The sequence below is a fragment of the Trypanosoma brucei genome, chromosome 11 (assembly GCF_000210295.1).
Source record: "Trypanosoma brucei gambiense DAL972 chromosome 11, complete sequence".
Lineage (NCBI taxonomy): Eukaryota > Euglenozoa > Kinetoplastea > Trypanosomatida > Trypanosomatidae > Trypanosoma > Trypanosoma brucei.
In genome coordinates this window covers 3,255,421-3,282,239 of record NC_026744.1, presented here as the reverse complement: position 1 = coordinate 3,282,239, position 26,819 = coordinate 3,255,421, and the positions used below count along the sequence as shown (strand labels likewise).

General features: G+C 50.5%; 12 protein-coding genes across 12 annotated transcripts; all 12 read right to left on the bottom strand.

Moving 5' to 3' along the window:
- Positions 1–796: 796 nt before the first annotated feature.
- TbgDal_XI13840 (hypothetical protein, conserved) lies at positions 797–2,464 on the bottom strand (the record flags this gene model as incomplete). Its single annotated transcript, XM_011782227.1, has 1 exon — positions 797–2,464. The coding sequence occupies one exon, from the start codon at positions 2,462–2,464 to the stop codon at positions 797–799; it is 1,668 nt and encodes a 555-aa protein (XP_011780529.1).
- Positions 2,465–3,361: 897 nt separating this feature from the next.
- On the bottom strand, positions 3,362–6,850 carry TbgDal_XI13830 (hypothetical protein, conserved; the record flags this gene model as incomplete). Its single annotated transcript, XM_011782226.1, has 1 exon — positions 3,362–6,850. The coding sequence occupies one exon, from the start codon at positions 6,848–6,850 to the stop codon at positions 3,362–3,364; it is 3,489 nt and encodes a 1,162-aa protein (XP_011780528.1).
- A 282-nt stretch (positions 6,851–7,132) lies between these two features.
- On the bottom strand, positions 7,133–8,377 carry TbgDal_XI13820 (hypothetical protein, conserved; the record flags this gene model as incomplete). Its single annotated transcript, XM_011782225.1, has 1 exon — positions 7,133–8,377. One exon carries the CDS (start codon positions 8,375–8,377, stop codon positions 7,133–7,135), a length of 1,245 nt encoding a protein of 414 aa, XP_011780527.1.
- A 313-nt stretch (positions 8,378–8,690) lies between these two features.
- Positions 8,691–9,419, bottom strand: TbgDal_XI13810 (hypothetical protein, conserved; the record flags this gene model as incomplete). The annotated part of the gene is made up of 1 exon (XM_011782224.1): positions 8,691–9,419. The coding sequence occupies one exon, from the start codon at positions 9,417–9,419 to the stop codon at positions 8,691–8,693; it is 729 nt and encodes a 242-aa protein (XP_011780526.1).
- A 1,039-nt stretch (positions 9,420–10,458) lies between these two features.
- TbgDal_XI13800 (ankyrin repeat protein, putative) lies at positions 10,459–10,938 on the bottom strand (the record flags this gene model as incomplete). Its single annotated transcript, XM_011782223.1, has 1 exon — positions 10,459–10,938. The coding sequence occupies one exon, from the start codon at positions 10,936–10,938 to the stop codon at positions 10,459–10,461; it is 480 nt and encodes a 159-aa protein (XP_011780525.1).
- A 450-nt stretch (positions 10,939–11,388) lies between these two features.
- On the bottom strand, positions 11,389–13,935 carry TbgDal_XI13790 (DNA photolyase, putative; the record flags this gene model as incomplete). Its single annotated transcript, XM_011782222.1, has 1 exon — positions 11,389–13,935. The coding sequence occupies one exon, from the start codon at positions 13,933–13,935 to the stop codon at positions 11,389–11,391; it is 2,547 nt and encodes an 848-aa protein (XP_011780524.1).
- A 766-nt stretch (positions 13,936–14,701) lies between these two features.
- Positions 14,702–15,538, bottom strand: TbgDal_XI13780 (hypothetical protein, conserved; the record flags this gene model as incomplete). The annotated part of the gene is made up of 1 exon (XM_011782221.1): positions 14,702–15,538. One exon carries the CDS (start codon positions 15,536–15,538, stop codon positions 14,702–14,704), a length of 837 nt encoding a protein of 278 aa, XP_011780523.1.
- A 287-nt stretch (positions 15,539–15,825) lies between these two features.
- On the bottom strand, positions 15,826–16,272 carry TbgDal_XI13770 (hypothetical protein, conserved; the record flags this gene model as incomplete). Its single annotated transcript, XM_011782220.1, has 1 exon — positions 15,826–16,272. One exon carries the CDS (start codon positions 16,270–16,272, stop codon positions 15,826–15,828), a length of 447 nt encoding a protein of 148 aa, XP_011780522.1.
- A 505-nt stretch (positions 16,273–16,777) lies between these two features.
- TbgDal_XI13760 (hypothetical protein, conserved) lies at positions 16,778–19,357 on the bottom strand (the record flags this gene model as incomplete). Its single annotated transcript, XM_011782219.1, has 1 exon — positions 16,778–19,357. One exon carries the CDS (start codon positions 19,355–19,357, stop codon positions 16,778–16,780), a length of 2,580 nt encoding a protein of 859 aa, XP_011780521.1.
- Positions 19,358–20,979: 1,622 nt separating this feature from the next.
- Positions 20,980–23,289, bottom strand: TbgDal_XI13750 (protein kinase, putative; the record flags this gene model as incomplete). The annotated part of the gene is made up of 1 exon (XM_011782218.1): positions 20,980–23,289. One exon carries the CDS (start codon positions 23,287–23,289, stop codon positions 20,980–20,982), a length of 2,310 nt encoding a protein of 769 aa, XP_011780520.1.
- A 669-nt stretch (positions 23,290–23,958) lies between these two features.
- Positions 23,959–24,540, bottom strand: TbgDal_XI13740 (hypothetical protein, conserved; the record flags this gene model as incomplete). The annotated part of the gene is made up of 1 exon (XM_011782217.1): positions 23,959–24,540. The coding sequence occupies one exon, from the start codon at positions 24,538–24,540 to the stop codon at positions 23,959–23,961; it is 582 nt and encodes a 193-aa protein (XP_011780519.1).
- Positions 24,541–24,993: 453 nt separating this feature from the next.
- Positions 24,994–26,505, bottom strand: TbgDal_XI13730 (hypothetical protein, conserved; the record flags this gene model as incomplete). Its single annotated transcript, XM_011782216.1, has 1 exon — positions 24,994–26,505. One exon carries the CDS (start codon positions 26,503–26,505, stop codon positions 24,994–24,996), a length of 1,512 nt encoding a protein of 503 aa, XP_011780518.1.
- Positions 26,506–26,819: the final 314 nt, after the last annotated feature.

Sequence of the window (26,819 nt, the reverse complement as noted above, 5' to 3'; positions counted from 1 at the left end):
TGTATGGGTCCCTTCCCCACCATTTTCACCCATTCTCTTTGTTTTGTTCTGTTTTGCTCCTATCTGACTTCTTCACACCAACTTAACGCATCACAGCCGCCACCACATTTCAAACAATAAAAATATATACTTTTTATGTACATCTTCTTTTCACCTTAAATTACCATTTCTATCACTTTCTTTTTTCACGGAAAATATCTTCCTCTTTCTTTTGCGCCACTACTTGGATACCGTTGGTCCAAACACGTACGCACATTTCGTTTAGCCTCCGGTCGTCGCCACCATCCGTTACGCTACTTTTTTAGAGTTACACGTACAAATATGCATTTGCGTGTCTACATGCATGTATGTACTTGGAGGGAGGGAGGGAGAGCAACGTGTTAACCAATGAGAGTAGTTAGATAAAACAAGCACACATACACACATAAACCATCAAAGAGCAGAATTTCGTTAGTTGCCCTTGTTTTGTTCCGTTTCAGTTCAACGCTGTCTCTTCCAGTTCACTTTGTTTTTGATATATCCCCACTTCTTGTACTCAATCGAAGAGTTCGTCACACACACACACACACACGCACACCTACTCGTATGCACATGTATAAGGGTTATTAATATCCCCACCCGTATACAGAGAAACCGATATATGTATATGTATATATATTTGCGGCAACCAAAACCCCACAACGACAGAAAAAAAATGTCTGCAAACAAGTAACACTAAGCGGTTCCTACGATATGTGTGGCAAGACCACACGGCCAGTGCCTCCTCACTGACTAATCTCGCATTGCTTCCACACAATCACTTTCCGTACACCACAGTGCCTCTAAGCCAGATGAGCCACGACGGCTTCGGACCGCTAGAATTCTCTACCTGTACGACCAGCAGCAGAATCAACAACAGGTCACACACGTTCCTGAAGATGAGCAAAACCACCGTCACGATCCCGTTGTATCGCAGTGGGTCGAATATGGAGAAACAGGAGTACGTGATGGACAGCATGATGAGTGATGCACCCATCAAGTAGGCTCGTCGGAACTTTTGCTTTGCGGTGATATTACCGATGTTTTGAAGGCACCTCACGCCACATATCATCCATACTAATAGCAGTATGACGTCACTGAACAAAAAAATCGTGGTAAAGGAACGTGGGGGGTGAAGGCGTTGTGCTGGAGTCGCTGAACGGTTCACCCAGCAGATCGCCGTTTCAGATATGGGTTCATGACAGTCCTGCACATCTTCGAAAGAGGCCGCGACGGCGAGATAGACGACCAGTGTGAAGGTTATGATCCACATCAAAAGCACAAGGCGCAGCTTCAACACAGCATCCCATAAAACTAACCGTTTCCACCTGTGAACCAGGGGGCCGCACTTGTCCGTAGCTCTAGTAACCTCATCATCAGTGCCAAATGTCGGCAGAGGACCCCCAGTCAGCCAATTGCGCACGAAACAGAGTTTCCTTTTGAAGCTATTTGGGGGCTTTCTCGTTGCTGAACTTGCCCCACCACTAATGTGCACACTCACAAGAGTTTGCTGGTTGAGCGGCACTGTGTAAGACTCGGCTTCCCTGAGGGATGCCGCACCAGGTCTTATCCCACATTCTTCATTGTTCTGAACGCGGCTCGGCGGGAAACTGCTGCTGTTCATGTTTACCCGCGAGCCTCGTGGAAATTGGGAGGCTGGATTCGCTCCCGAATCACGAAAGTGCACTGAAGAGGATGGGATAGGGCCGTCCATGAAGTTATCAGTATCGCTAACTGACAAGGAAGGCTTCAACTGAATGTGGATATCACTCGGCATCACGACACCCCCCTCATGCAAGTACCCTGGACCCACACCATTCTCACATGGGGAATAGGTATGAGTGTTGTTCCATTCTGCAGGAGCTGCCGCAGAATGCAACCTCGAGTTATCATCACGATTAGTCCTAGAGGGGAGATGACTGCGGCTCCCATTAAATGATATGTGAGGCTCGCGGAAGCTGTCACTGCCCGCGGAGCGACCCATCTCCACGGCCCCATGAATGCAGTTTAATATGGGGACAACCGCTTCTCTCCCGCTGTGCAATTCATCTAGTTCAATATCGGCCCCATCGCATTCCCTTGTTTCACATCTTCTGCGTCCTTTGGATGAAAGCACGGCACCCGGCGTGGATATGATGATACAATACAGCAAAATGGCTACCTGACGCAGAGTGTGTCTACCTAGGGCGTAAAAGCAGAACTCAGGCGTAAACCGCCACACGTTTGCTGGGAAAAGTAATCCAAGCTCACCGATAAGCGCGTAACATATTGCCCAAGCCCCTAGCACCACTAACAAAATAGCTTTCATCATATGCAACGGAGCAGCGAAAGGGTGATCCCTATCTTCAAGCATCGCGCCAACTCGAGAGAAGGGCAACACCGACGCCGCTAGCCATAACCCAACGAAAAGAGCTCCAATGCAAAAGTCACCGGTGGCATGGATCATAGCCCAAAGCAGTGTTCCAAAAAAAAAAACAAGGGAAGCCAACCAGGATCGAAGAGTTACCCTGTATACGCACTGTTGCGAGCGTTTATTCGGGCAGATTTGGTAGCTCCGCGTCTAATCTTCCCTTTCCTGCTTCGCCGCGGCAGCCTATTAACCTCTTTACAGTCGTCTTCCTGTTTCCCAGTCTTTTAGTGGGCAACCCTGAACCCAAGTCCCAATATTCCTTTGGTGTCACTGCCACTAACGCGGTTCCCGTTAGGTCTCCTCGCCTTCCCTTCTCCCCTTAACTTTAACTGCTCTGCCGCTGTAATTCCCCCTCTTTTTTTTTTTTGAAAAAAACTAACTTTTGGGAGGGGGCCGCTTCCCTCAGCAAGGCCTCGGGGGAGCACACGTAACCTTCTGTGCTGCACGAACCCCCCACTCACCACGTGGGTGCGAGCGTACTCCCTCTGCCCCTACCTAAGCAGGCTGTGGTGTATATATCGGTGCACAATCAAGCGTGCAGCACCGACAGGGTGAGGGAGTAGAAGCCTGCTCCTAATTAGAATCAATCCATCACAAGAAGAGAGTGGTAAGTTTAATGAGACAAGCCGGCGCGCGATGTACGGGGGAAAAAGAAAACAACAACAACAGAGAAGCGAATGTGTATACCAGGGAGGGAGAATGTGAACTCTGTGACAGCTTACAGGTTATTCAATTTGGCACACAGTGATGACGACAAAGGCATGCATATGTGTGCGCCAAGTAGGGAGCGGTCTACGTAGCCTTTCCGTCGGAAATCGAATACCCCCGTGCGGATGTGTCCCCACGCGGTGAAATGAATGACATATCAACTTTTTGTCGCAGCATCAAAAATTAAAGGAGTACCCACATGACGGAGCCTCAGTAATACTTCCCCTAACCGGAGTCGCCACGTCCTATTAGTAGAACGTCGCTGAAGGAGTTCACAACTGCGTGAAACAGGAGTTTAGTGGGTATCGCGTCGAGAGTTAGGTGACTGCACTGCATCAGTTTGTCCAGAAGTAGAAGCTCCGAAAAGACTGCAGATGCCTGGTGGAACTGGAGATCTGCCTCCTTCTCTTGGCGCCCCTCCACTCCCCCTTCGCTGCATCCCTTTCCGCACCGTTGTTGAGATGGGTGCGCCGGTGCGTGTGTGCACTCCTCCCCCACAGACGGTGCGGGAGTTTCGTCCAATTGCTCAATGCCATTTGCGCTGTTCGCAACGACCGCCTTCTGCCGGCGCACACCAGCCAGAAAAGAGGGAAGACGGCGCAAATTGCATTCCAACATCCACAACAACGTATCGACATTCATCCTCGCCTTACCCCAGAGTAGCGCGACGGTGTGGTGGAGAACAACCTGCATGAGAACTTCAACTGAAACAGCGCGCCCATCATCAGCTAGGTACGGGAAAGTCGAAGCAGATGCTTCCCCACTCTCTTCCATCATCTGGGCCTGTGGTTGAGTAAAAAATTTAGCTGAATTCAGCGGAGCTGTGGGCGCTAGTGGAAGATACGTGTTCGGTATAGACCGCGAGGTAACCACCTCCCGCTTGCGATAGCGTTGGTGTGGTTGCGGCGAGAGCCGCTTCGAACGTCCGCCGGTATTTGTGTTCCCGTCATCACGACATTTCCCGGTAGACACAGCTCCTGCCCCGCCCCTCTGCCTCTCTTTCGACCGCTCAATCCTCGCCCTCAGTAACCAACGTTGGTGTTTCTCCGCGTTTAATCGACTTTCAATGGCATCACGGTTCGCAGCCAACCAAGCTCGTGCGTCTCCTGGTGTGCCACCCGGCGTAAGCACAGTAGCCTCAAAGTCGCCAGCCCCGTCCTTTCGTCTGCAATCACGGCCACTCCCAAACAACGTCTTCCGACCCAGTGCGTTAAACTTACCGTTTCCTTTCTCCCCATGCCTATCTTTACTCTCAGAACCAGCTTTGGCATCTTCCGGTACCGCGGCCCCTCGCGAGTTTACTTCATTGTATCCATCTACAAGCTCGCGGTAGAGCTGATGCGGCGATGTGCTCGTTAGCGTAACACCAGCTTTAAGCGGCTTCATACTTGTGAACCACGGCGCTTGGTCAGTTAAGAGGCTGCAGCAGTCGCGGTCAAAGGAGTGGACACCCTGCCGGGCTCGTCGGTTCGCCGCCTCCACAATGGGGGCGCTAAGAAACGGAAAGACTAGACCAACAGGTGCACCCCCAACAGACCACAGGTATGAAGCGGCGGCGAGCTCCTCACATATTGGGCATGCATCTCCCCATGAACAGTACACACTGTACGAGTGTGTATCCCTTTCTCTCGACCCAGCAATCTCAAGAGGGAGCGTTGGTGAGGGTGACGTATTGTTCAACGTCGAAATGGAAGTAGGTGTCCTCGAAGTTACATCCGGTTGTGTAGAGGGTGCGCTGCGCTCACAACTGACTCCCGCATGATGTGTGTCGAAGCCAAACGAAGCTGACTGGCGAAGGCCCTCCAGTAACATCATACAGATCGCTGAGGCCGGAATGATTCTGATTGATGCCGCCGAGCAAACTGCGGTCGGCACGGTTGAAATGCGCAGCGGCAACTGAGATGGCTGCGGACGGCACGGTCTCGTTATTTTATCTTCTGGCACGTGTGGAGCTCCCGATGCGGGAGAAATGTCACAATGAGTGAAAATAACTGTGAGCTCTGTATCTATCGTCAACACACCACATGCTCGAAGGAACTCTACCGCCTCGACGACCAAAATGTCGCAGTCGGCAATATGACTCTGCTCCTCGGCTGCAGCACCGGAAGTATTCGTGCTACTGTTTGTCACATATGTATAAGATCCATGCTGCTGGGACTTAGTCACGTGACGAGTCTGCGAGGTGCCAGCAAAAGTGCGCTCCAGTTCACGGTACAGTGTACCCACTCGCAGTGGTGGTGGGAGGGTTGTGATAGCCGCCCATATGGCGGAAAGGGGTAAAAGCTGCGCAGCTCGTCGGCCGACGGCTTCTCCGTAGGGCTTCGCGAGCCTCTCGACAAAGCTGTCATCCTCAATTGTGACTATATAGTTTGAATTGAGTCGTGCGTTGGCGAACGCCGGGCAACGCTTAGTTGCGCGATAGCCGGCAAGCAACTCCACTGGCAAGCCAAAAAGATCTCGTATAGTAAACCCAGTTGTTATACCATAATTAGCCCTTGACTCACCAAGTCCAATTGTGTTGGCACTGCCCTTACAGTCAATTTTGGACGAATGTAGAAGAGCTTTCGGAGGATTGGTGGTGGTGGGGGAGGCGTTTCCAGTGGAGTTGGTGGGACCTTTCGACGTTGCAGCCATGATAGAGCATACAAGTTGAGTGATTTCTTTGCATAGTGACAAATCGTCACGTTCCGAAAGTCGCTCATACATTTCCAAATCTGACGGAGGATGCAAAGCGGTGTTTCCTCCCGTGACGTTATTCGGTCCAGAAAAAGCGGCAGAGTTCTTCAAACTCTCGCTTTCATCCTTGTCGCCGCACGTTCTCCAAGTACGTAGGTACCCTTCCATCTTGTGTAGCTGGCACGTCACGTAACGCGTCCGGAGCTCCTCCCGGAGAAGTACGTTCATGAATATCTGCACAAAATTAGTTATGCGACCATCGTCGCAGTCAGGACGGCTCATCGCAACTACGAGAACAACACGGGCCGGGTCGGGTGTCGCAAAATTCTCATTATCCCTCTGGCCTGCTAGAAATTTCACACGCTGTGCACTATCCGCTTGACGTTGCGAATCCACCTCTCTGTCATCAGTGGGATCCGCGTTTGACTCGCGGGGAGGTCGCAAACTGGTCAACGCCACCTGGTGCGACTTCGTGGATCCTGGAAGAAAAGGATATATGAGAAATGTGACTCCGGCAAACTGAATCGTCGTACATGCGACAAAACCGGCTCGAAGTAAGTGGAGTAATACTGCTGTTTCTATTCCCACGCATGTGACACTTCCACCTCCCTTTATACTACCGTTGCCACGATCATTCGAGTTATTTGCCCCGCTTCGACACCCAGACAAATCCGCATTGGAGTTGGATGGCAGCATACTGGTAGTTAAGCGTGGAGCTTCATCGTCAGCATCGTCGGCTTTGCATTTTGTACTCGGCGAAGCCGTAGCTACGGCGGCCATTGATAAGGTCCTGCGGGCACTGCGTGGTTTACACCTTACACCCCCGGTTGAGGGCACCTGCAGCCGATTAGTGGAAGTACCACTAGATGTGATAATGTCGGCTTGTGTACACGGATTTTCATTGGTGACAGCCGCTGAAACAACACCAGTCGTGGTGGTATTGTTGTCCAGGTTTATGGTGAACGGATTGGTGAACGGGTAGCGAAACAGTAGCTTTTCTTCAGCGAAAAGGAACACAACAGCTGCTCGGTCAGCCATCAGGACGAGCCCCCGAAGCCGGGCTTACGCAGACGTTGTGTACTGCGGTGATAAGTGATGTCATCAACGTGAAAAGAAAAGGGAAGATGGCGTTGCAAACATGTGAACGTCACAGTGTTGCTATGAAAATATGAGGCGCGCAAGTTATAACCGAGTAGTTAAGTTACAGGGTGTCACATCACAACCGCATAAAAATAGATTGAGATGAATTCAACTGTGAGAGAATAACAACCATTACGCAGGCACAAATAGAAGAAAAAAAAAGAGTATTTTGAGCGGGTATTAATTCTTATTCTCTGCCATTTTTTCCTGCACGCGCGCCCGCACTTCCTCCGGTTGTCTGGAGGATACACACAGCCACTCTGCTACGGTGTCAGAGACGTCCTTGAACTTGCGTGTTTGCTCCGCTAGCCGTTTCAGTTGCGTGATAAGCTTATCAGTTTTCTCTTGCTGTTGCTGCCGTTTGGCACGTTCCTCCACTAGCTCCTTCTCCGCTCGTCGCAATGCAGTTCCTTGAGACTCTGCCTTTATGTTCCATTGCTCCTGTTGAGCTAGGTGGTCAGCGGCGGCGCGCTTCTGCGCTTGGAGGAGACGTTGAAGTTCATTGTTCTTGCTGTTCAAATGCTGGCGTAAAGCGACGAGCCGTCTCTCCTGGTCTTCCACCAACTTCGCCTGTCGGTCATGCTTATCGGAACCGTATCCGTTACCCACCGTCCTGTGTGTAAAGTCATCATCGTCAGAATCATTATCAACCCCATCTCCGACATCGCCCACCTCAGAGCGCAATCGTTTTGTGGCTCCAAGAGTAACACCGCTTGAGGGTTGCAAAGCCGTCTCCCCGTTCCCTTTACGATGTACTTTCACAGCCTCTACAAAACGATGAATGTCCTTAACGTTTCGCGCTACAACCTCTGCATAACTTGTGGAGGAAAGGGGAATATTCGAGTTTAGGCACTTAGCCACATACGACCGCACGTAAACTGTGTGTTCCTCTGCCGTAAAGGGCTCATTGGACACGTATTTCGCGCTGAGAAGTTCTGCCACATCCCCAAAGTTAATCTGAAGCAACCAACTGGACAGGTGTGCCGCCGTACCGACATCATTGGCGTTAGTCGCTGTGGTTTGCTGGTTTTCTGGCACTGCTCGAGGATGTGGTACGATTGTCATGACGCTCCCCAGGCGATAATACTGTTGTTTATTCTTCGTCGATTCACTTGACTGAGCGGCTGGGCGAATATGTTCGTTATCGTGGATAAGTAATTGCTGCTTACTTTTAGGTATGGACACACGCACCAACGTATCAGTCGTCAGAGAGCGTACATGTGCGCTAGTGAGAAAGGTATGCCACAAAGCCACGATGGCGTTCCGGTCCGATGATTCGGTGCTAATACTATTATTACCGACCCCACCATCAACGGAGCTTGGCATCTTGCTGTGCGATTCCACGATGGTCGCAAGGGCTAAAAGCTCACCTAACTCATCACGGCGTAGCTGGCACTGAGACGCCAGTGCGTAGTTGGTGGACATGAGCAACTTTCCCGCAACCAACAGTAGCGAAGAAAGCTCAACCCGACGCAGGCACTAAAAAACGGGAAAGGCTAAGTCTTTCCCACCTCCCTTCTACCACCTAACTTCAAAATTAGTAGAACAAAGGAGAAACACCAATCGGAGCTGCGTGCCTTCACGCACCAAACGCACGTTAAAGTGGCAAAACAAGGCAAACACCAAAGCCCCGGTGGTACGACAAAGGGGGGGGGAGGGAGTAAGAAAAACATAACCTCAATTGTTGTATCATGCTACAAATTATAAGCTTCGGCTAGTTCTCGTGCTCCCAACTTTCCTAACGTAGCTCGGATATGGGACGTGCCTGACTGGGTGGTGTGTAGAAGAGTCTCCCTATAATCCACAATGTCATAAAGAGGCCAACGGCAAGGATCACCACATGTACGAGAGAGTCCGCCCCACCACGGTCTCGCATGTTGACAAAATACCGAACGAACCAATTCGGCGCCAAGCGAGCGAGCACGTTCGTGCGCTCGTAGGGTAACTCGACATCAGCGTTTTCCTCTTCGAACTGACGCTGCCACTCCTTCACTCGCTGTTTCTTCACCGAATCCCGTTCGTTAAAAACGCCAGCGTAGGGGTCATCATCTTGCACCTCGCGGAAGTCCTTCAATCGGCGGTAGAACCGTCTGTCTGGTCCCGCAGAATCGCGCACCTTCGGTCCCTCATACCGCCTGCGTCGTTGGCGTTCGTCCTTGTAGCGACCACTCTTGAGTGTTTCCGGGAACTTCCACGGAGTAGGGGACTCCCCGCAAGCCCTGTCAGGGAATCCGCAATTACTGTTGGTGACGCTCATGCCCGCCACTTTGATTGGGTTGCACGAGGCGCGCGAGCCTCCCTTCCCTTTGGGTGGTTTGCGGATGCTGTCGTAAGGAGAGTACGCGAAGAACCGCAGCGCGTACCAACAACAACAGCCACGGACCAACACCGCCATCGGCGCCGATGGCTGCACTAAGGCACGAGAGCACCGCAGTCCGCCGTGCCGGGCAATGCCAGCGGCTGACATAACCCTTAAAGCTTGTATACAAATCGCATATGAACCGAAGGAGTCCAAGGTACGCGTGACTGTTCATCAGTATTTCAGCACAAGTCTTTTTCTCCCACCACCTCATTAGAGACTTCACTCTTCCTTCGCCCTCCGTTAAACACGGGAGAGTGAAGAGGAAGAAAGTTTTAACGAATGGACAAAGTACGCGAAACACACTTAAACTGTAGTCCATCGCTGAGTTTGGACTGAATGGCCTCGCATGGGACCAACTTTCCCCGCATATATCATAGTAAGCCAACCGACGACAACAAGGGTTCCTAACATATGTACACGTACACACACGTATATATGAAGAAACACGAAGATCTCTACTGTTTCGACCCCGAGTCACAGATCGTTTTTTGCTTAAGCTCCTTCGCACGAGCATCTACGCACGCCCTTAGCGCTCGTCTCTCCTCGGCACAAAGGCCTTGTGACAAGTTGCGGTTGATCTGCCCCGACTCTACACATCGGCCGTAGGCGGCTACCTCATCACGGCACCTGGTGAAACAGTGGCCGTAATTGCTGCGCAGGGCCCGTTTGATCACAAAGTCAGAAACGTAGAAATTACCCTCCATACGTCTGTTCTAGCTCGCCGCTATCAAACACGAAACCCGACCCTTAGGGGACAGCCGCTGTTACGCGTGAAGAAGCGTTATCACCTTTAGAAAAACGAAAAGAGAGGAAAACAATCATTGGAGTTTCGGAAAGGGGCCCAGTCCCGTCCTGGTGGTGCTGCCCCTGCAAACCGCATGACATTACCCGTGATTCGGGTCCGCGACACCGTACAGAAGCTGTGACATGGAAGGGAAGGAGGGAACAACACCGCTCTAAAAGTGAAGTAATTATCAAAAATATACATAATAGCAAGGTAGCACAACCACCAGTCGGGCCACCACGGAGTGATAGCACCTAGAAACTTACACACTGTTTGGGCGCTGAATACGTACCAAGGTAGGAAATGTGTATTCAGGCACATGTTTCTCTTTGTGAATACATGATTAACCTCGAGCTTCTTTCAACCCTGTGGCAGTGTTGGCTTGGCGTTTGCGCGTTGCTTCTCCTCCGCTGTTTGCAGCATGTCCATAATGATCCTGTACCTGCGGTGTCTGGCGTACTCCCATGGTCTAATACCAGTTGACGACGTCCTGAACGCGTCTGCACCCTTTTCTAGTAGAAAAGCTACCGCTTTTTCGCGCCCATACGCCGCTGCGAAGCACAGCGGAGTGGCGCAGAAGTGTGAACATCTGTCAAAGGTTGTGCCATACCGCTGAGTGGGGCGGCCGATGCTGTTAATGTCCACCCCCATCCTCAAGAACATGTCGAGCGCGACAGTGTCACCATCGCAGGCAGCCAAGTAAATATCCTTTGTGCCGCACGGGGCGTTTACGGCGTAACTGCTAGTGACGGCACCATCAGCCGCTACTGCCACATCATACTTTATCACAACGGCCTCGACTTTACTGTTACGGCATTGAAGGACGTCTGGGTACGGCATCCGTATATATATATACTCGTGCAAGTTCCTAGCGCGATTCCGACACCTGACTTACTTTGGGGTTTTATAATATCACCAGCCCGTCCAACTACACGGTTGGAGATGTGAACAGCGATAAAAGAAGTAAGAGCAGGGAAACTTAAGGTGTTGGTGTAGCGTGTGACTTCCTTCCTAGTGAAAGATGTGCCAGGATATAATATTAGACACAGTTAAAGCAGCAAAGTGCATTTGCAAGGGAAGTAAACGATAAGATTAACCACTGTCGTGGGGACGCACGGACAAAGCTAAGCGACGAGAGAACGGGAACAATTTTCCACTTGGGGAGGGGGAGTCGCTAGTTGCCGCTAATGTACACAGTAGACACCCCGTTCCTTTTGCCAGCCGTAACGTACGGCAGGTGATGGGAAAATGAGTAAAAGGAAGGGAGAGGCGAAGGGGTATGGAACGCCGCTACTCGTCGGAGGCAGTTAGCGACCTGTTGTGTTGGCCGCGGCCAGCGGTATCATCCTTTACCACGGGCACGGTGTGCATCACGCCGTGCTCCAATTCACCAAACGCCGACGACTGAAGTTGATGGGGCTCCAGTATGACGGTCCCGTGGCGAAGCGCCTCCGCGTAGCCCGAGCCACCGGCACCGTTCTTCGCCTTCCGGTGCCATTGACTTCCTTCACTGAAATACGTTGTGAGGTGTTCACTACTCAAAGTGTACTGCGCACCATCCCATAGCTTAAGAGGATACGGGTAATTTTTGCCTAATTGAACCCCGTGCATTGCCTGCATCCTCTCCGTAAGCACGTGTGGTCTATGTATGTAAACAGGAGGGATTTTACTCAGCTGTGGCAACCACTTTTTCACATATATGCCCGTTTGGTCGTGATGGTGGGCAAGCCAATGAATATTACGCACCGTTTCACCAAAATCATCGCGGACAAGCTCACTATAGTAGGCACAATTTCCATAGCACACGAAGGGATCGTAGTCGATCGAGCAGCGCTCCAACCACTCTGCTCCAAGGCGCCAATCCTGGCCATAGCCACGCGATAGGAGCCATATCAGTCCCTGTCTTCCCTCGTCTGCTACGAATCCGGTAAGAGTCAACTCTCGCATTGCCGCATCGGCAAAGGGAATGCCCGTGAGCCCTGCACACCACTTTTGCACGATTTTCGGATCGTGGCGCCAGTCTGCTATGTCATCTGTATGCTCCGGTCGCGGCCCGTACTCATAAAACAGAAGGGGCCCATAGCGCAAACCCATCCAGTGCCAGTAGTCCCGTCGACTGAGCCTTAGCAGCGCCTCCCTATATTGCTGCTGCACAAAATTGTCGCGTAGGTGCTCACTTGTGAACCGTCGCAATTCCTCGTAAAAACGACGTGGTGACAATGCTCCACACGACAGGTACGGCGAGAGACGAGACAGGCGCTGCGAATACATTTTCGTGTTCGTGCGTCGATCCCTACCGTACCGAAGCATCGATGTCATACCTCCATCCATCAACCAATCGAGCACGCGCTCGATAGCAGCATCTTCGCCTGGTGGATGAGAAGACTGAGTAGCAATAACTTCCTCCTCGATAAAAGCCTCGGGGCTCCCATAGCCAAGCTCAACAAGTGTGGGGGCCCGGCCACGGTAAAGGGGCGGGGGCTCCAAGCCGCTCAGTTCACCAGTTGTCGGAAGCAAGTCACCTCGTGCTGGCAGATCGGACAAACGATTGATGCAACGATCAAATGCCGCCGTTGGTCGTATGTTAGCCGTCGTTACGTCATCGTGGTACCATCGCTCACCTTCAACCATTGACGCAACGGGTACAGGGAGGTCATCGATATGCACAAGGGTCGTCTGCCACACGCTATGCGCGACGGGTGCTGCTGTTAATCTTGACTCCTTAACCCCAACTTTGGTAGAGGCGGACGTTGCTCCGAACGGGTGCACCACCGTGGCGTCATGTTCAATTGCCTTGTACCCTGCTGTGGGGTCCCGGCTCACCCACCTACGCTGGTTGATGGCTTCCACAATATCGTTATGTACCTCTTTTTCGTGTGGGGCGTACTGCGTTGTTAGAAACACATCGATTGCGCCACACTCGACCACCAGACGTGGAATGTGGTCCTCCGGCCTACCGCAGCGAACGAGTAGGGGTATTCGCAGCTCACGTTCCAACTTGTACCGCAGCGCTGCGAGTGTTTCGAGAAAAAAGCGCGCTCGCATTGGACTTTGCCGGAAGAACCCCCCGACGGCGCTAGGTTGTGCAAACATACGATAATCTACAACCGTCACTGCAATAACTGGCAAACCACCTGCCGCCTCCGCCCGTGTAGCGGCCAGCGCCAACGCGTAATTGTCATGCACTCGCATGTCATTGGCGGCGAAGACAACCATCACACATGCTGATAATTGAGGGCACAAAGCCGAGGGAACGCGAGCCTCCTCTGGCGTTGTTGGCGATAAATATAAGGCATCTTGTTCACTAAGATAATTCCTGCTTGGGGTGTTTGGGATCCCAGATGTTGCCGTCGATACTGTAGTGGGACAACCCACCACTGAAAACAGATGATCACACCTCGTAGTGACATCTTCACCCTCGTTCCGTTTCTTCGTCACGCTGTTCTGCTCTTCGTGATAAGGAACGAGCAGTACAGAGTTGTCCTCCTCCTCCCTGCGGTCCTCTTCAATCACAACATCCACCAGCTCCTGTGAATCCGCTAGTGCATCGCTGTCGACTAGAGCAGAGGCCCTAACGAGTTGCCCATTAACTACGTTACCACTATCTTCACACAAGGGAAGGCTTTCATCATTGAGTGACGCAAACAAAAGGTTACACTCATCGGTAGGGGCAGTTCCGCGCACCTCCTTGTAGCCGTCACCGAAAGGTCGATAAGTGTCATGTGTGTATTGACGTCCCATAATTCTTATGCCATTGCAGTAAAAGATGGCCGGGACGACAGCTCCTAGCGGCAAAGCGGCGCCGACTCTAACCGAACTCCTAAATATTCGCTTCATGTCTCCTGGGTGCAGGAACTGTAACGCAGTGGGTATGTTATAATATTAAGTAGGACACTGCAAGGTTACCTTGTTAAGAGAGGGGAAACCGTGCCGTATCTCCGTCCCTTAGCTTTGTCACTTTCTAATGAAACAACGCCTCGACGACCACGACCACTTCCCTCCCTCTCTTTTTTTTTTATTGCACAGACCCGCAGAAGAGTAATAATAGACGTAGCCTGTAGGTAATTAGCAAGGGCCGAGAAAATTAAAAGAGGTGGGAAGGAAAGTACATCTTACCAAAGAAATTGGAGAGAGAAGGGGGAAAAAGTGCTCTGTGGAGCACTACAGAAGAATACATTCCACACGAAACCTTCTGCCACCGGTCATATGCCACCTGAAGCATGCGCACGTGCGATCAGGTACGACAAAAAATGAGTGAACGGGGGCGTTTTGTAGGACACCGATGCAATATACCGTGGTGACAAAACAAAGAAGGAAAGAGTGAGTGAAGGGGGAAGATTATGCATATATATATATATATATATCCCCTCATTCCACACCCTTGTAGCGTAAACACAGAAAGGTACATCTGGAGAGCAAAAGTAGGTGGGGAGACCAGCATTGTATCGTCCATGTTGGCGCATCAAAAATATCAAGATAGAGCCAATCGGAAACATCAGTGTATGAGAGAAAAGCAAACAAGTAAGAAAAAAAGAGGGGAGGGGAAGAAAGTCCCTGATATGGTTTTCTTGCATCCCACAACGCACCTCCCACTTTCCTTCCATTAGGAGTCAACTTCTCGCCTGCAAATTGGACACAAATTGTTGTTTAAAAGCCACCGTTGCAGGCAGTCGCGGTGGAACTCATGACTACAGCTTAACTTCACACTACTGATGGGTGGCACAACTTCTTTGTTGGTCTCTTTCGCCGTCGGTGACGACTGTGTGGTTGTGTTGTTAACATTTTCCCCACTAACATCCGTAGCTTCAACCTTTTGATGAGGGTTCTCACTAGGAGTTGGATCATCGCCGTACGTGCACATACAAATGACACAATCTGTGGGATGACCTGCTTCCAGAAGCAAACATCCCACTTCTTTCGCCGCAACACCGCGAATAGGTGTTGAGCGTGTGCTGAATTGGGAGGGGGTGGGGGATGGTAGTTGACCTTCTAGAAGAAACTGATCAAAAGAAAAGGCTATACTACGGCTGTCAATGTTTCCACCATCCCGTGTACAGTCGCGACGAGATGCCGAAGGACTGACAACAGCAATAACTGGGTACCCAGAACTCCTCATATGATCCAACAGTAACGAAGGTGTGGGGAGATTTACCGGCGCAGCAAGTCCATCGCCAACTTGTGCACCACTAGCTCCCAAAGATCCATCTCTTGGCCAATTCAGCACAGTTACAACGGGAGACCGCGGGGAAGGGGGTTGAATTACTTGTGATGCCTGCTGCTGGGGTCTGTACGTCCCTTCATCAGAACCTCCTCCTTCCACACTCACAAGTGCTTGAACGCTGCTAAAAGAGGAGGACACACCAATAGATATGGGAGTGGCCAATGATTGTGGTGAGCACGAGAGGGGCAACTGACTGGGTGTGTCGTAATTTCGTAGCATCTCCACAACAACAGTCCACGACACTTCACACTCCTCTCGTAAAGAGCACAAAATGACTTACTACCTCCCTAAAAAACAAAACAAAACTATTACTAGTACTATATGCTGAATCAAGAAAGGTCTCAGGTCCTAGTAGGAAGAATACGGCAAAGAAGAAAAAGGGACGGAGTAGCATACCACAGTGAACAAAAAGCTTTGGATAGTATTGTAATGCACCCATCATCCACCACCGTTGAGCAGCAGTTTCGTTGTGAAAAAGGAGCCTAGTAGAAAGCTCCTCTTCTTCATTATTGCAACTTGTCCAATTTGACGACACGCACAGCCACGGGGACCACCTTTAGCGCGGGCTGCTTGTGCGCTAGCCTTTGCTTTCCTCGATCGTCTCCCGCAATAGTCACCGCACCTTCCATTACCGCAGCACATGCCGCTCGTAACGCACTTACGGACAGGTTTGAGGCGTGTTGAAGCCTCACCACAATGTTGTACAACCCACCGTTGCCACTTTCTTCACGATGCGAACCTTCAACCACCAAACCTTCTTTGGGCAGTCCAATGGCCATTCCGCCAAGTAGCCGCATTTTGTTACTAATATCATTGCACAACAACTCCACATCTAATTCACACGCCTCCTCTGGTGGTGGCGGCCCCTTTTGGTAATCATACTGCAGTGATGGTGCAACAACATGCAACTGAACGAGGATCGCCTTCGGGTGAGACGACTGACAACGCACCATTCGGCCTTCCCTCCCTTGCACCTTAAAGAATGGGAGGTAACGAAATTTCCACCCCTCCTCCTCATAAAAATATAAAAATAAAACCAGAGAAGACGAAGGGAAAGTGATGGGACGATCAAAAGAAACCGGCAGAAGAAGGAAACGAAAAAAGGGGGGAAGGGGACGGCAGATCCCACTTCAACAATACTATACTGCGGAACTTTCACTTCCGAAGTTTTTTTCTGAAAGTTTTCAATCACAGAAAATATGGCACAACGACTTATTGGTGAAGAGTGAAGGAAATAGAAGGAGCTGTACGCGACCTGCGTTTTAAAAAAAAAAATAATAACAAAATATATAATGGTGGACGCGGTGAAGTAACCGCAGACTAAAAGAAATCATACCGATTCACATAAACACCCCTCTCAGAAGGGCCCGGGGAACAACAGATAAGAAGATTACAATGTTTCAAACAAAGACAAACCCAAGAGAGACAAAGACGCTCATTGCGTGCGCATCTGCCACCTTATATTCGCCCCTCCACTACATGTGAAACCCCCTCTCGTTTTGTGTCCTCTGCATTTGCGCATTGAGACGGCTGTAGGCGCTCTTGCTCCGAGTGCCATAACATTGTACGTATGCCTTCCAGCTGCTGAATGTGGCGCAACGCACAACGAACAGCAAGAGCCTCCAAGACGCTCTGCGGTGGCACGCCAAATGCGATAACAAAACGATTAAACAAATTCGTTCGCTCCGGCCCCGCAAGGGGCTTTAAAAGTTCTTTATATGCTATGTAGAAATAAAAAATAACGGTACGAACCGACTCATAACTAAAATCGAGGAAAAGGGAATATTGCTCAAAAAACACACGAAAGTGCGTGTTCAGTGCATTCGGTATCCACGGACGCATGAGCGCTTCAGTAATGAAGTCCCCCTTACTGGTCACGCTGACACACGCCAACTCATCCATCGTGTGAAAATCAGTAACTGGGCTATTCCCAGAGCTCGTTGCCTTTGACACGTTTTTGTCACTACTAGCCGCAGCATAACCATGAGTGACGTCATCATTTGCCAGACGGAAACGACTCCCAGTCGGTATGTGCGGATTTACGTGGTGATCCCGAGGGTAGATGAACTTCAATCCAATTTCAACGTCTTCGGCGCCAACCCTGCCATTGTCGGGGTCGGATGCGAACGCCACAGTACGCGGCAGAACCTCATCACCACCACCAGGGAAAGCGAGGGGATTTCGATGGGTCCCATGTTCCTCCTGATCACGGGAGCAGCAGTACTGTGATGCTCGATCCTTAAATTTTTTCTTATGAAGGTTAGGAGAACTGGGTGGCATCTCACAGCCACCGGTACCTCGTGTATTCGTTTGAATGCTAATGGGTATGAACCCTGCATTTGGTGTTTCCTCATATTCTGCTTGCTCAATCTCAGCGCTGCCAAATATCCTCGACGGAGGCACTGTTGAGTCCTTGAAGGTTTGCAACTCATCCCCATCGACACGCGTCACATTAAAGAGTGCTTGTTTCTCCTTCACACCACGAAAGAAAACAGAGCCAATTTGAGTGGTGCACACCTCTGTCGAAGGACTGCGGATATTGTCCTTGGCATGCTGACTTATCGTCACCTTATTCGGTGGGACAAACATCCACATGCGCTCGCAATACTTAACATCATTTCCCTCGTATCGAATGCTGCCGTTCACTGTCTCTACGCGTATATACGCATCTGCACACCAATGTATAGCGGCGGCGATGGACAGTTCGCCGTCGGCACCCAACCATTTCTTGAGTGGTTCATCCAAATGCTTCTTCTGCACCCCTTTTAGCAGTTGAAAACAAGTTTCTATGGCTGTGTCCACATCGCGAGTGACGAATGTTGCGGTGTAAGGGTGTACTTGCAAGCCAACATAACCGTGATTGTTTGTGATAACTGCTTTCTGCAACTTTGCATACTTCTCCAATACAGGAAACGCAGCCGATGGGGCTAACTCAAACAAACGCTCAGCATTGCAAGGGCCAACAATAGTCATCACAAACGGCACAGTTTTAGGGGCATTCATACGACTGTCGAACTCGCGCAAGCACGGCAGCACCACCATTACACCACACACAAATGCAATGAGGGAGATGAACACACAACCCGCCACAAGTAGTACCACCGTCGACCTCGAGTGCTTTTCAATCATCGCGGCACTGCGCACACACATAAACAAATGCCCAACCTGCGGTAGCACTGGTCGATTGTAGCAACCTCCGGTAAATTTCTCAATCTCGGCAGTTGTTAAGTTATTACGCAGTGAGGTGGTGACAGGGATGGTGTTGTTTGCGTCATCAGTTATATAGACAAGGTAATTCATCTCAAGCTCCTTCATTCGTTCTTCAAACGCCCCGACATCCAGCAACCCCATCAAATCCTTCACAACAACGGTAAATCCCCAAAAGTTGGCGACGGATACTGGGTCACCGCTCGTTGCGTTGTGTATAGCGCTGCAAATCAATAACTGCCAACTTGCGTTAGGGACGGGAACACGGCGGAGGACGGGACCGAACAATTCAAAACCTCCTCTTTCCGCCATCCTCTCCGCAGCTGCGACCCCGATTCCATTTCCAGATTCGAAAAAATCATACTCTAAAACGGACTCGGTGTTTGGAAACGTTTGAGAGACGACACCACCAGGGGCAAGCATGACAACCGTGCCTGTGTTGTTCCGTACATTACGAAACATCGCCGCTGCCACGTAAGGAAACCGCTCAAACGACCATCCAAGTGCACGCTGCTCTAACCCACCCTTCCAAGGGGGCATATTATCAATTTCACCAATAACAAATCCCTCAATAGCTCGCGCTGCGGCCGCAGACTCGATGACTCGAAGGCGCATATTTTCAGACCACCAATTGGTTTCATCCACAGCTATGCGCACCAAATCGCTCTGCTTCTTGTCACTTCGACCGTCAAGTACGGAAAACGGTATCGTCGCAAATGCAATGAGAGCACCCAAGCCGAGAAAGCAGAGAAAAAGAATGCACGAGAGAACCCTCCGACTTTTGTCTGATTGCATGTTGCCCACGGCTCCATCCCTAGTGAACCGCATCATTTTAGACAAAAAAAGGGGGAAAAAAAGAGCAAAGAGGTGTGCCCTATTCCTAGTCCCCAACAATGCAACTGGCACGTGCGACACCTCCGTTCCCTTGTTCGACAAGTTTAGCCTTTGGTCTACTCGCCGAATTATTTATGAACTTATTTAATTCCCCTTGATATGCTTTACTATTTCTTCCTTCCCCACCTCTTCTTTTTTTCCTTTCCCTTCCGCAACTGCAGCCTCTTCCACCACACCCTGAAAGTTCCTTCAAATTATCCGGAAAGCAACCCTGTTTGTGCCTCCGTCCGTGTGCGTATAAATCCGAACAACGATCAGATTCCAAGTGGAGAATAAAGGGAGGCAACGTTCACGACACTTTACTTGCCGCCACCCTTTTTGGCTTTTATCCTCTACCGAATCTCTTTGGATGTACACACACGTTCTGAAAGAAGATTTTAAAAAAAGGGAGAAGCAAAAAGGAGGAAACGGTATAAACAGTACAATGCTGGGTGGCGACGTTTAGACTCAAGAAGTTTAGCAAACGGAAAAAGAAAGGTATGAGGCAAGAGCCTGGAAAACACGTAATGGAAGGGGGGAATGCAGGCGAACAATAAAAAAAAATAGAGTGAAAGGAGAAAACTCGGAGCGCTGGAGAAAACAAAAATTAATCCAGCTGCACATGAAGAGAATTTCGCGCGCTTCCAAGTTTCCGCGCCAAAGTGCAAATACTGAGGCACATAGCATACAAGATAAGGCTCAGGCGTCTTCTTCCCTTTTCTTTCCCCCTCTTTCCCCTCCTCGTACACACTCACACATAGAAAAGAAAGGGAGAGTGCATGTGGAGGGATCATAAATGACGAAATTCAAGGAAGATGACGACAAGAGATCGGGAAGGAAATGATGAGGGGAACACATTTGACTGTTACTGTGGAGAAAAGATGGATATTTTCTTTTACTCTTTCCTTCATTTCGGCACCAATCCCAGAACACAGAATGGCTCAGTGCAGCACAATAAGAGAACAAAATACGCCGTCCACAACAAAGGGCAGGACCGCCCAGAGACGGCGGCCAAAGGAAGATGAAAAAAAAACGTGGAGAGAAAAAATGGGGTTGAGTGATGAGGGGGATGTGTGAGCTTGTATCCATCGGTACATCATATTCAACGGAAGTACAGACTGCTTGGGGGGGGGGGAAGTATCGACATAGGATATGAGGGGAAAGAGTACAGAAGAAACAATCACATTTGCGGTGATTTACCCCATTTTATCCCACTTTACGTATTGCGGTTATGACTGAGTTCTGCGGCGTGATGACCACACATACACATACACACACCTCGTCACCTCCCACTTAGGTAGAGACCAGCCATGCACATTTTTAAAACATGTAGATCCGTCAATCCTCCCTGGGCGATCGCAATATCCCGCTTTCGCCAACTCTAGAGTCTGGTGGTCCCACCAGGAGGAGCACCATAACGACCCACAACTCCTCAACGGTTCACCTCCATTTCACTGAGCTGCAGTGACCCCCTCCCTTCCACTACACCTCTTAAAATCTTCCTCACTGACACATTCCTGAGTCCTCCTTTTATTCATGTTTCCTGCATCACAACCTCTTCCATCACCCACAACCTATTTTTACGCAGCGCTTGGATAAGGCAAAAGGTGACTGCCCTCGTACCTCTGTAATTTCTCAGCCATTTCTTCTCTTATTAACAGCTCCGCCTTCTCTCCCTCAACTTCAGCGTAAGTATAAGCAGCATACGACCGTCGGGCGGGAGACGACACCGCGCGGCTAAGGTCAAAGAAAGGCATTTCCAGCAATTGGGCCGCCGTCGGCCGTTTCCGCGGATCCAGCTGAAATATTGCAGTGAGCACGTCGAGACACTCCGGCGACGGCGCTGGATAAGTTGGGGAACGACGGCGGCGCTCAGCAGTGGCGATGAACCACGAGCGGAAGCCCCTGTACTGAGAGTAAAGATGGCTTGGTTCAAAAAGAGAAGCCATAGACGCCCTTAACGCTGATTGTGAGTTACAGCTAGTTAGAGATGCGCGTACCTCACGTAATAGCGACACGTTTCGACACTGCGCCGGTGGGAAAGCTTCATCAAGGTCACCGCCAAGCGGGCCCAACACCTCTGTTATAAGAGATAGTTGCTCCAGTTCTGTTTCCGCTCGCACCCTATACCCCTGCTGTTTTAACTTCTGTTTTTGCTGCGGCTCTTTGGGATGCGGGTCCACCTTTGCGTTGCCAGCGCCCGCTCCGTCGAATTCTGCTTTCGGCCGAACGCAGGCAAATGGCGGTACACGCAGAAACATTTGGCTTAGAAAGCAGCCAATAGACCATATATCAACCTTTGCGTTATATGCGACAGCACCGAGTAACATCTCAGGCGGGCGATAGTTAAGGTTAATAAGACTGGGAGTTAAGGCACGCGTGCCGCATCCCTCAAAGGCGCACAAACCGAAGTCCCCAAGCTGGACGCTGCCATCCCTATTAATGAGCACATTGTCAGCCTTGACATCACGGTGGATGATACCCATTTCATGCAACTTTTTCACAGCAGTGATAACTTTCCGGAAAATATACGCAATCTCTTGCTCACTGAATGGAAATCGGCGGTGCATTAGCCCAGCCAAACTGCAAGACGCGTAAGGGAACACAAGATATATATCGTTGTGGGTGCTCGACAGTAAAACGTCACGGAGTCTAACTACTTCATCTATGGCGTCCATTTTGGCACGGTTGCTGCCGCTTGCGTTTCCGTTACGTACTGCAATGTTTTGGCGCTCGTTGTTAATGTGCTGAAGGGCGATCACTTCTCGCAGAGACGTGATGGGAAACCCCTCCAGCCCCTCTAAAACTTTAAGTCGCTTCAACGCAACATACTCACCCGTAGTTCGGCAACGACCAATGTATACTTCACCGTACGTGCCCTCACTTATCTTTTTCCCAACTTCGTACTTTGACTCCACATGTGTGGTAACCGAACTGAAGTCGATGGGAACGGGACTATGTGGCAGAAATACATTCACCTTGCTGTGACGCTTTCGGCTGGCCGCACCATTATTTCTCTTCAATATTGGGGTCGTAGGTGTTGGTGAGAGCAGTACACCAGATCCCAAAGACTTTCCCAATTTACACACCGAAAGCGACGGAGTGGGGCCATTGAAGCTTGCATTTACTGCCTCCGCCATCCGTGTCGTGCGCTGGTGTTGCACAGTACCACCGGGATGCTCCACCTTTTCGTTGGTGCGGGATGATCCGTCTGTAGTTACGCTGGTGTGCATAGGGGGAAGGGGCTGGGTGTCGAATTGTGAATTTGTTTTTTCTTGAAGGGGATGTTCTCCCTCTTCTGGAGCGAAATGTCTGTCTCCTGGACCTATGGACTGTTCAGCCCGCTCCTCGGCACCTACTTGTGGTCTTCTAAGTCTCAAGAACCGCCTCGCCGTCGTGCCACTTTCTTCGGTTACAACCCTCAACGAACGCAAACCAAATCGCAACCTGCCTCGTGATGGCCCGTCGTGCGCGGTGAGTGGGCACTGTCCCTCACCATCCACGGGTTGCTGTTGCTTTTGGTGGTCCAAAGCGTTCTGGTTGTGAGCTAACAAAAGGGTGGTACTTTGGCGGTCTTCGCAGGCCACACAAAAAGTTGCAGGCTCAACTAAGCGAGCACAACCTCCAATATCGGCGGCAATATTAGTTTCACCGAAGCCCCCACCGTGAACAACCTCCGCTAAAGGTACATCATTCACATCAGCGGCTGAGGTGTGAGGCGGCGATATGGGGATATCGGGAGAGCAGTGATCAATTGGGTGGAGCTTCACGTGATCCAATGTCCCTAGTTGAGTTCTCTCCCCGGGAACAGACGCCACCCAATTCCCTTCCTCCTGCCGCTGTCCGGAGTGAACTGTCCGTGGCGAAGGCGAACGTGTTGCCATACCCATGGAACAAATCGTCTCGTGACAGTGAAATTAAGAATCAAAATATGCTAACCGCTGCAGGTCTTCCACCTCCTTCCCTCAAGTGGTGCCTTACTATATTTTCAGAGTACAAGTTTCGTTTCTCACTTTAGTTTCCCTCTTAATAACGCTTCTTCTCTTACCTATTAATTTCGTTTCTTTCTGTGCAGTAACCGCTGCCACTATATGTATATATTTGTTCACTGCCCTCGTTGCCGTTCCGTCTGTCGGGCAGTATCGTCCTCCAACCCACGTGCGACGAGCAGAGTTCAAGAAGCGCTAGCAAGGATTCTCACCAAATCTTCGCTTGACGAACTAACGCGACTATATTCACACAAACACAAATAATTGTATATATATATATATATATACCTCCAAAAGTGTATATGTACACTCGTCAAGCTCCTTGCGTTCTTCACTAACAATGAGGGACAGTTGAAAAATGTAGTGACAAGTTGCGTGGTTCATAAGAACAGCAGCGGAGAGAAGATGTAGGCAAACCAAATAGGTTATTGGTGCACTTGTGGAAATTGAGGGTTGTAAGACAAAAGGATTAACCAGGTCGTTAGCCCTCCTCACCGTCTTCCTTTCCTCCTCTTTCCCACTCCTTTTACCCTTCTCTGCACCAATGGGGTTTTGTGAAGGAATTTCTGGTTATTGACCTGAAGGATGAAGGTGGTAGCCGTGGCCCCCAAACAGCCCGGCAGAGCCAATACCCACAACAGTGCCGTCGGTGTTGAAGCACATAGCGATATCTGCGTCCTCATAGACATCTTCATCGCTACCTGATGAAGACTCACACCCGTCACCTCCTTTACTCCCGCCCCTGGTATGCCTTCCACGCATGAAATCATCTCCAATGCGTTCACGCAGCAACTCCTCGAGCATACACTCTTCAGCTGTTTTCTCCCCCCTCCGCTGCCGCTCACGGTATTCTATCATTCGTGCGTAAGCCGCCTCCAACTCCTGCAGCTCATCTACAATGCTCAACACCGCCGACCAACATGACAGGGAAGATGCCTCATCATTTCCACCGTCTTTCCCGTAATGCTTCCTCACCACATCGATAACTGGAGGGATAAGTCGTCGCTTCCACGCAGGAAGACCTTCTAGCGCTTCGTCGTTGAGACTTGGACAGCCATCGCTGTGATTCGGGTTTCCATTGCACTCAGAGAGAATTTGGGCTACTGGAAACGTGCCAAAAGGCAGTCTTCTAGCCTCGAACACAAATGTCATGTTCGCGCAGCGATACCGATGGGGACTAGTCAAGGGTAAAGTACAAGATTTACAACACAAAAGGAGCACAGCAGAAAGAAATAGAAGAAGGTAGAAAAACAAAAAGGTTTGACCCCCTGGAGGATACAAAGGGGAACTACAGCAGCAACGTCAGCACACGCACGTTCACGCGCCGGTGGGCAAAGGCACACACAGAATACACACCGACGTTGGTAAGATCGTGTACACAGCGAATATGGGGATGCAGGGACAATCACAGTTGCTCTTGATGCACCACAGCTGTCAGGACGGTACTTGATGGCACAAGCAAATTTCGCTAAATAGAGGGCGCAATGCGTTCCTAACAATAAACCTCATTGGGATCTTTCTTTTTTTTTCCTTTTTGTTGGATCGAAACTGGCTTGAACCGAGAAGTTTTTTTTCTTTTTTTTTGTGCAAACATCACGCACTCCATTAGCAACAGAGAGGCAGAGATGCCCTCTCCAGTGTCCACGTCAATAAGCCAGTGTTAGGCACCCCAAACAACTGCTCAGTCTCACCCCCACCGACACTCTGCGTCTTTGACATCGTCCCTTTATTCAAGTGACCCCGTAAAACACAGGGGTACGTGATGGACTGAATTGCCCTCCTTACGGCAGCGTCGACGATTTCTTGCAATTTCTCTCTTGTCCGGTGACCCTCGTTAGAAACACCTTGGTTCACATTACTACCGTAGCGCTGGGAAGAGTTATGAGCAGCAAGTGTGGACGGAGGCAGCGGAAGGGAAGATGCGTTGCTGACGCTTGCCGCTGGACCACGCGCGCTGTTGCATTCGGTTGGTAATAAGTGTGAGTGCGGCTGATTTTGCTGCTGATAGTAGCGATCGTGATGATCCTGGCGCCTTGGAGGGGAAACATCAAACAAAGCAGTGAACTGAGGTTCGCTCGAAAAACTCAATTCGATGCTATTACCACAGAAAGCGGCGTAGAGTACACCGTGAAATACGACTCGCTTTACAGAGAGACCACACCGCAGCGTCAGGACATCTGATGGAATGCTCAGTGACTGTGGGAGTGCAGCGAGTAGAGGCAGGTTACACACAACGTGTAAAAGAAAGCGATGATCTTCGTATGTAATAGGGACAGCGAAACATCGGAGCATGCTCGGCCTTCCAGACTCCGCTACGTGGGTGCCACAGTCGTCAAAACCCAGCTCTTGGGTTACAGCACTGAGCGGCACCTCGACCGATGTAATTCCACCAGGACCAACCCGCGGTAGCACCACACCAACGAGCGGAGAGTTTGCAGGCGCGGGGCCGCTGTTGCATCCCACTCCAGTTGCGACGGTGCCGCCGGCGGCCCCACCTTCTGGTGGTTCACCAAAAATACCCACCCCACGGGCGTGCTCACTGCTTGTCCTCGTATGGAACATACCACCAACCTGCGGGGAGGTGCTGTGCGATTGTTGTTGTTGGTGATGCGCACCACCCGCGGTGCTCAACGTCCCGCCGCTGCTCAGTTCCATTCGCAACAATCGCAGCATATCTGCTTTCACCCGCAGTGTCTGCGTGGTAATTCCATGCGCACCCCGAGTTTTACGCTCCTCATCGAACGCCTCGTCAACACTTTTGATGCCCTTTCCAATGAAGTACGCAATGCGATCCACCCATACGTTGCCATCCACTGAGCCGCCGCCCAAAACAAGAAGGGAAACTAGGCGACCCACCACATTACACCACATGGCTGGTTCGCACTTCTTGCTGCGTTCAAGTGATGATGCATTCCGGCGACTATATGGAGACAGATGCCGGTTGTCAGAAGGTTTGCCGTAGCCACCTCTGCTGTTACTGATATTGCTACCATGCTCGTATGATCTGCTCCCTTCACCGACGCCGTACTCCTCGACGGGGCTGCTAAGAAAGAAGAAGTACGCGGCCACTATGCAGATAATAATGCTGAGAGCAACCTCAAGGAGGAGTTCAATCATTCTGTGGTGGTACCTTTTAACCAACCGACATGCAACAAAGAAGGTTTTGAAAAGGGAGGAAGTAGCAAAAAAGAGGGGATTGGTCAGGAGCAACGAATAGTAACAATGTTCTAAACAAAGCACGAACAAAGGCACGCAGATGGAGGGGACATAAGCCGAGATACTAAATAGTCCGGTACGCTGCTAAGCGGCCAAAAACATAAGAGTTGTTAGCACCAGCTTCGGAATCAGAAAAAGAGGGAGAATCGGCTTTCCTTCCTCTTTTATTTCTCGACCTTTGACGCCACCTCACCCAATGGTAGCTGCAGGACCTG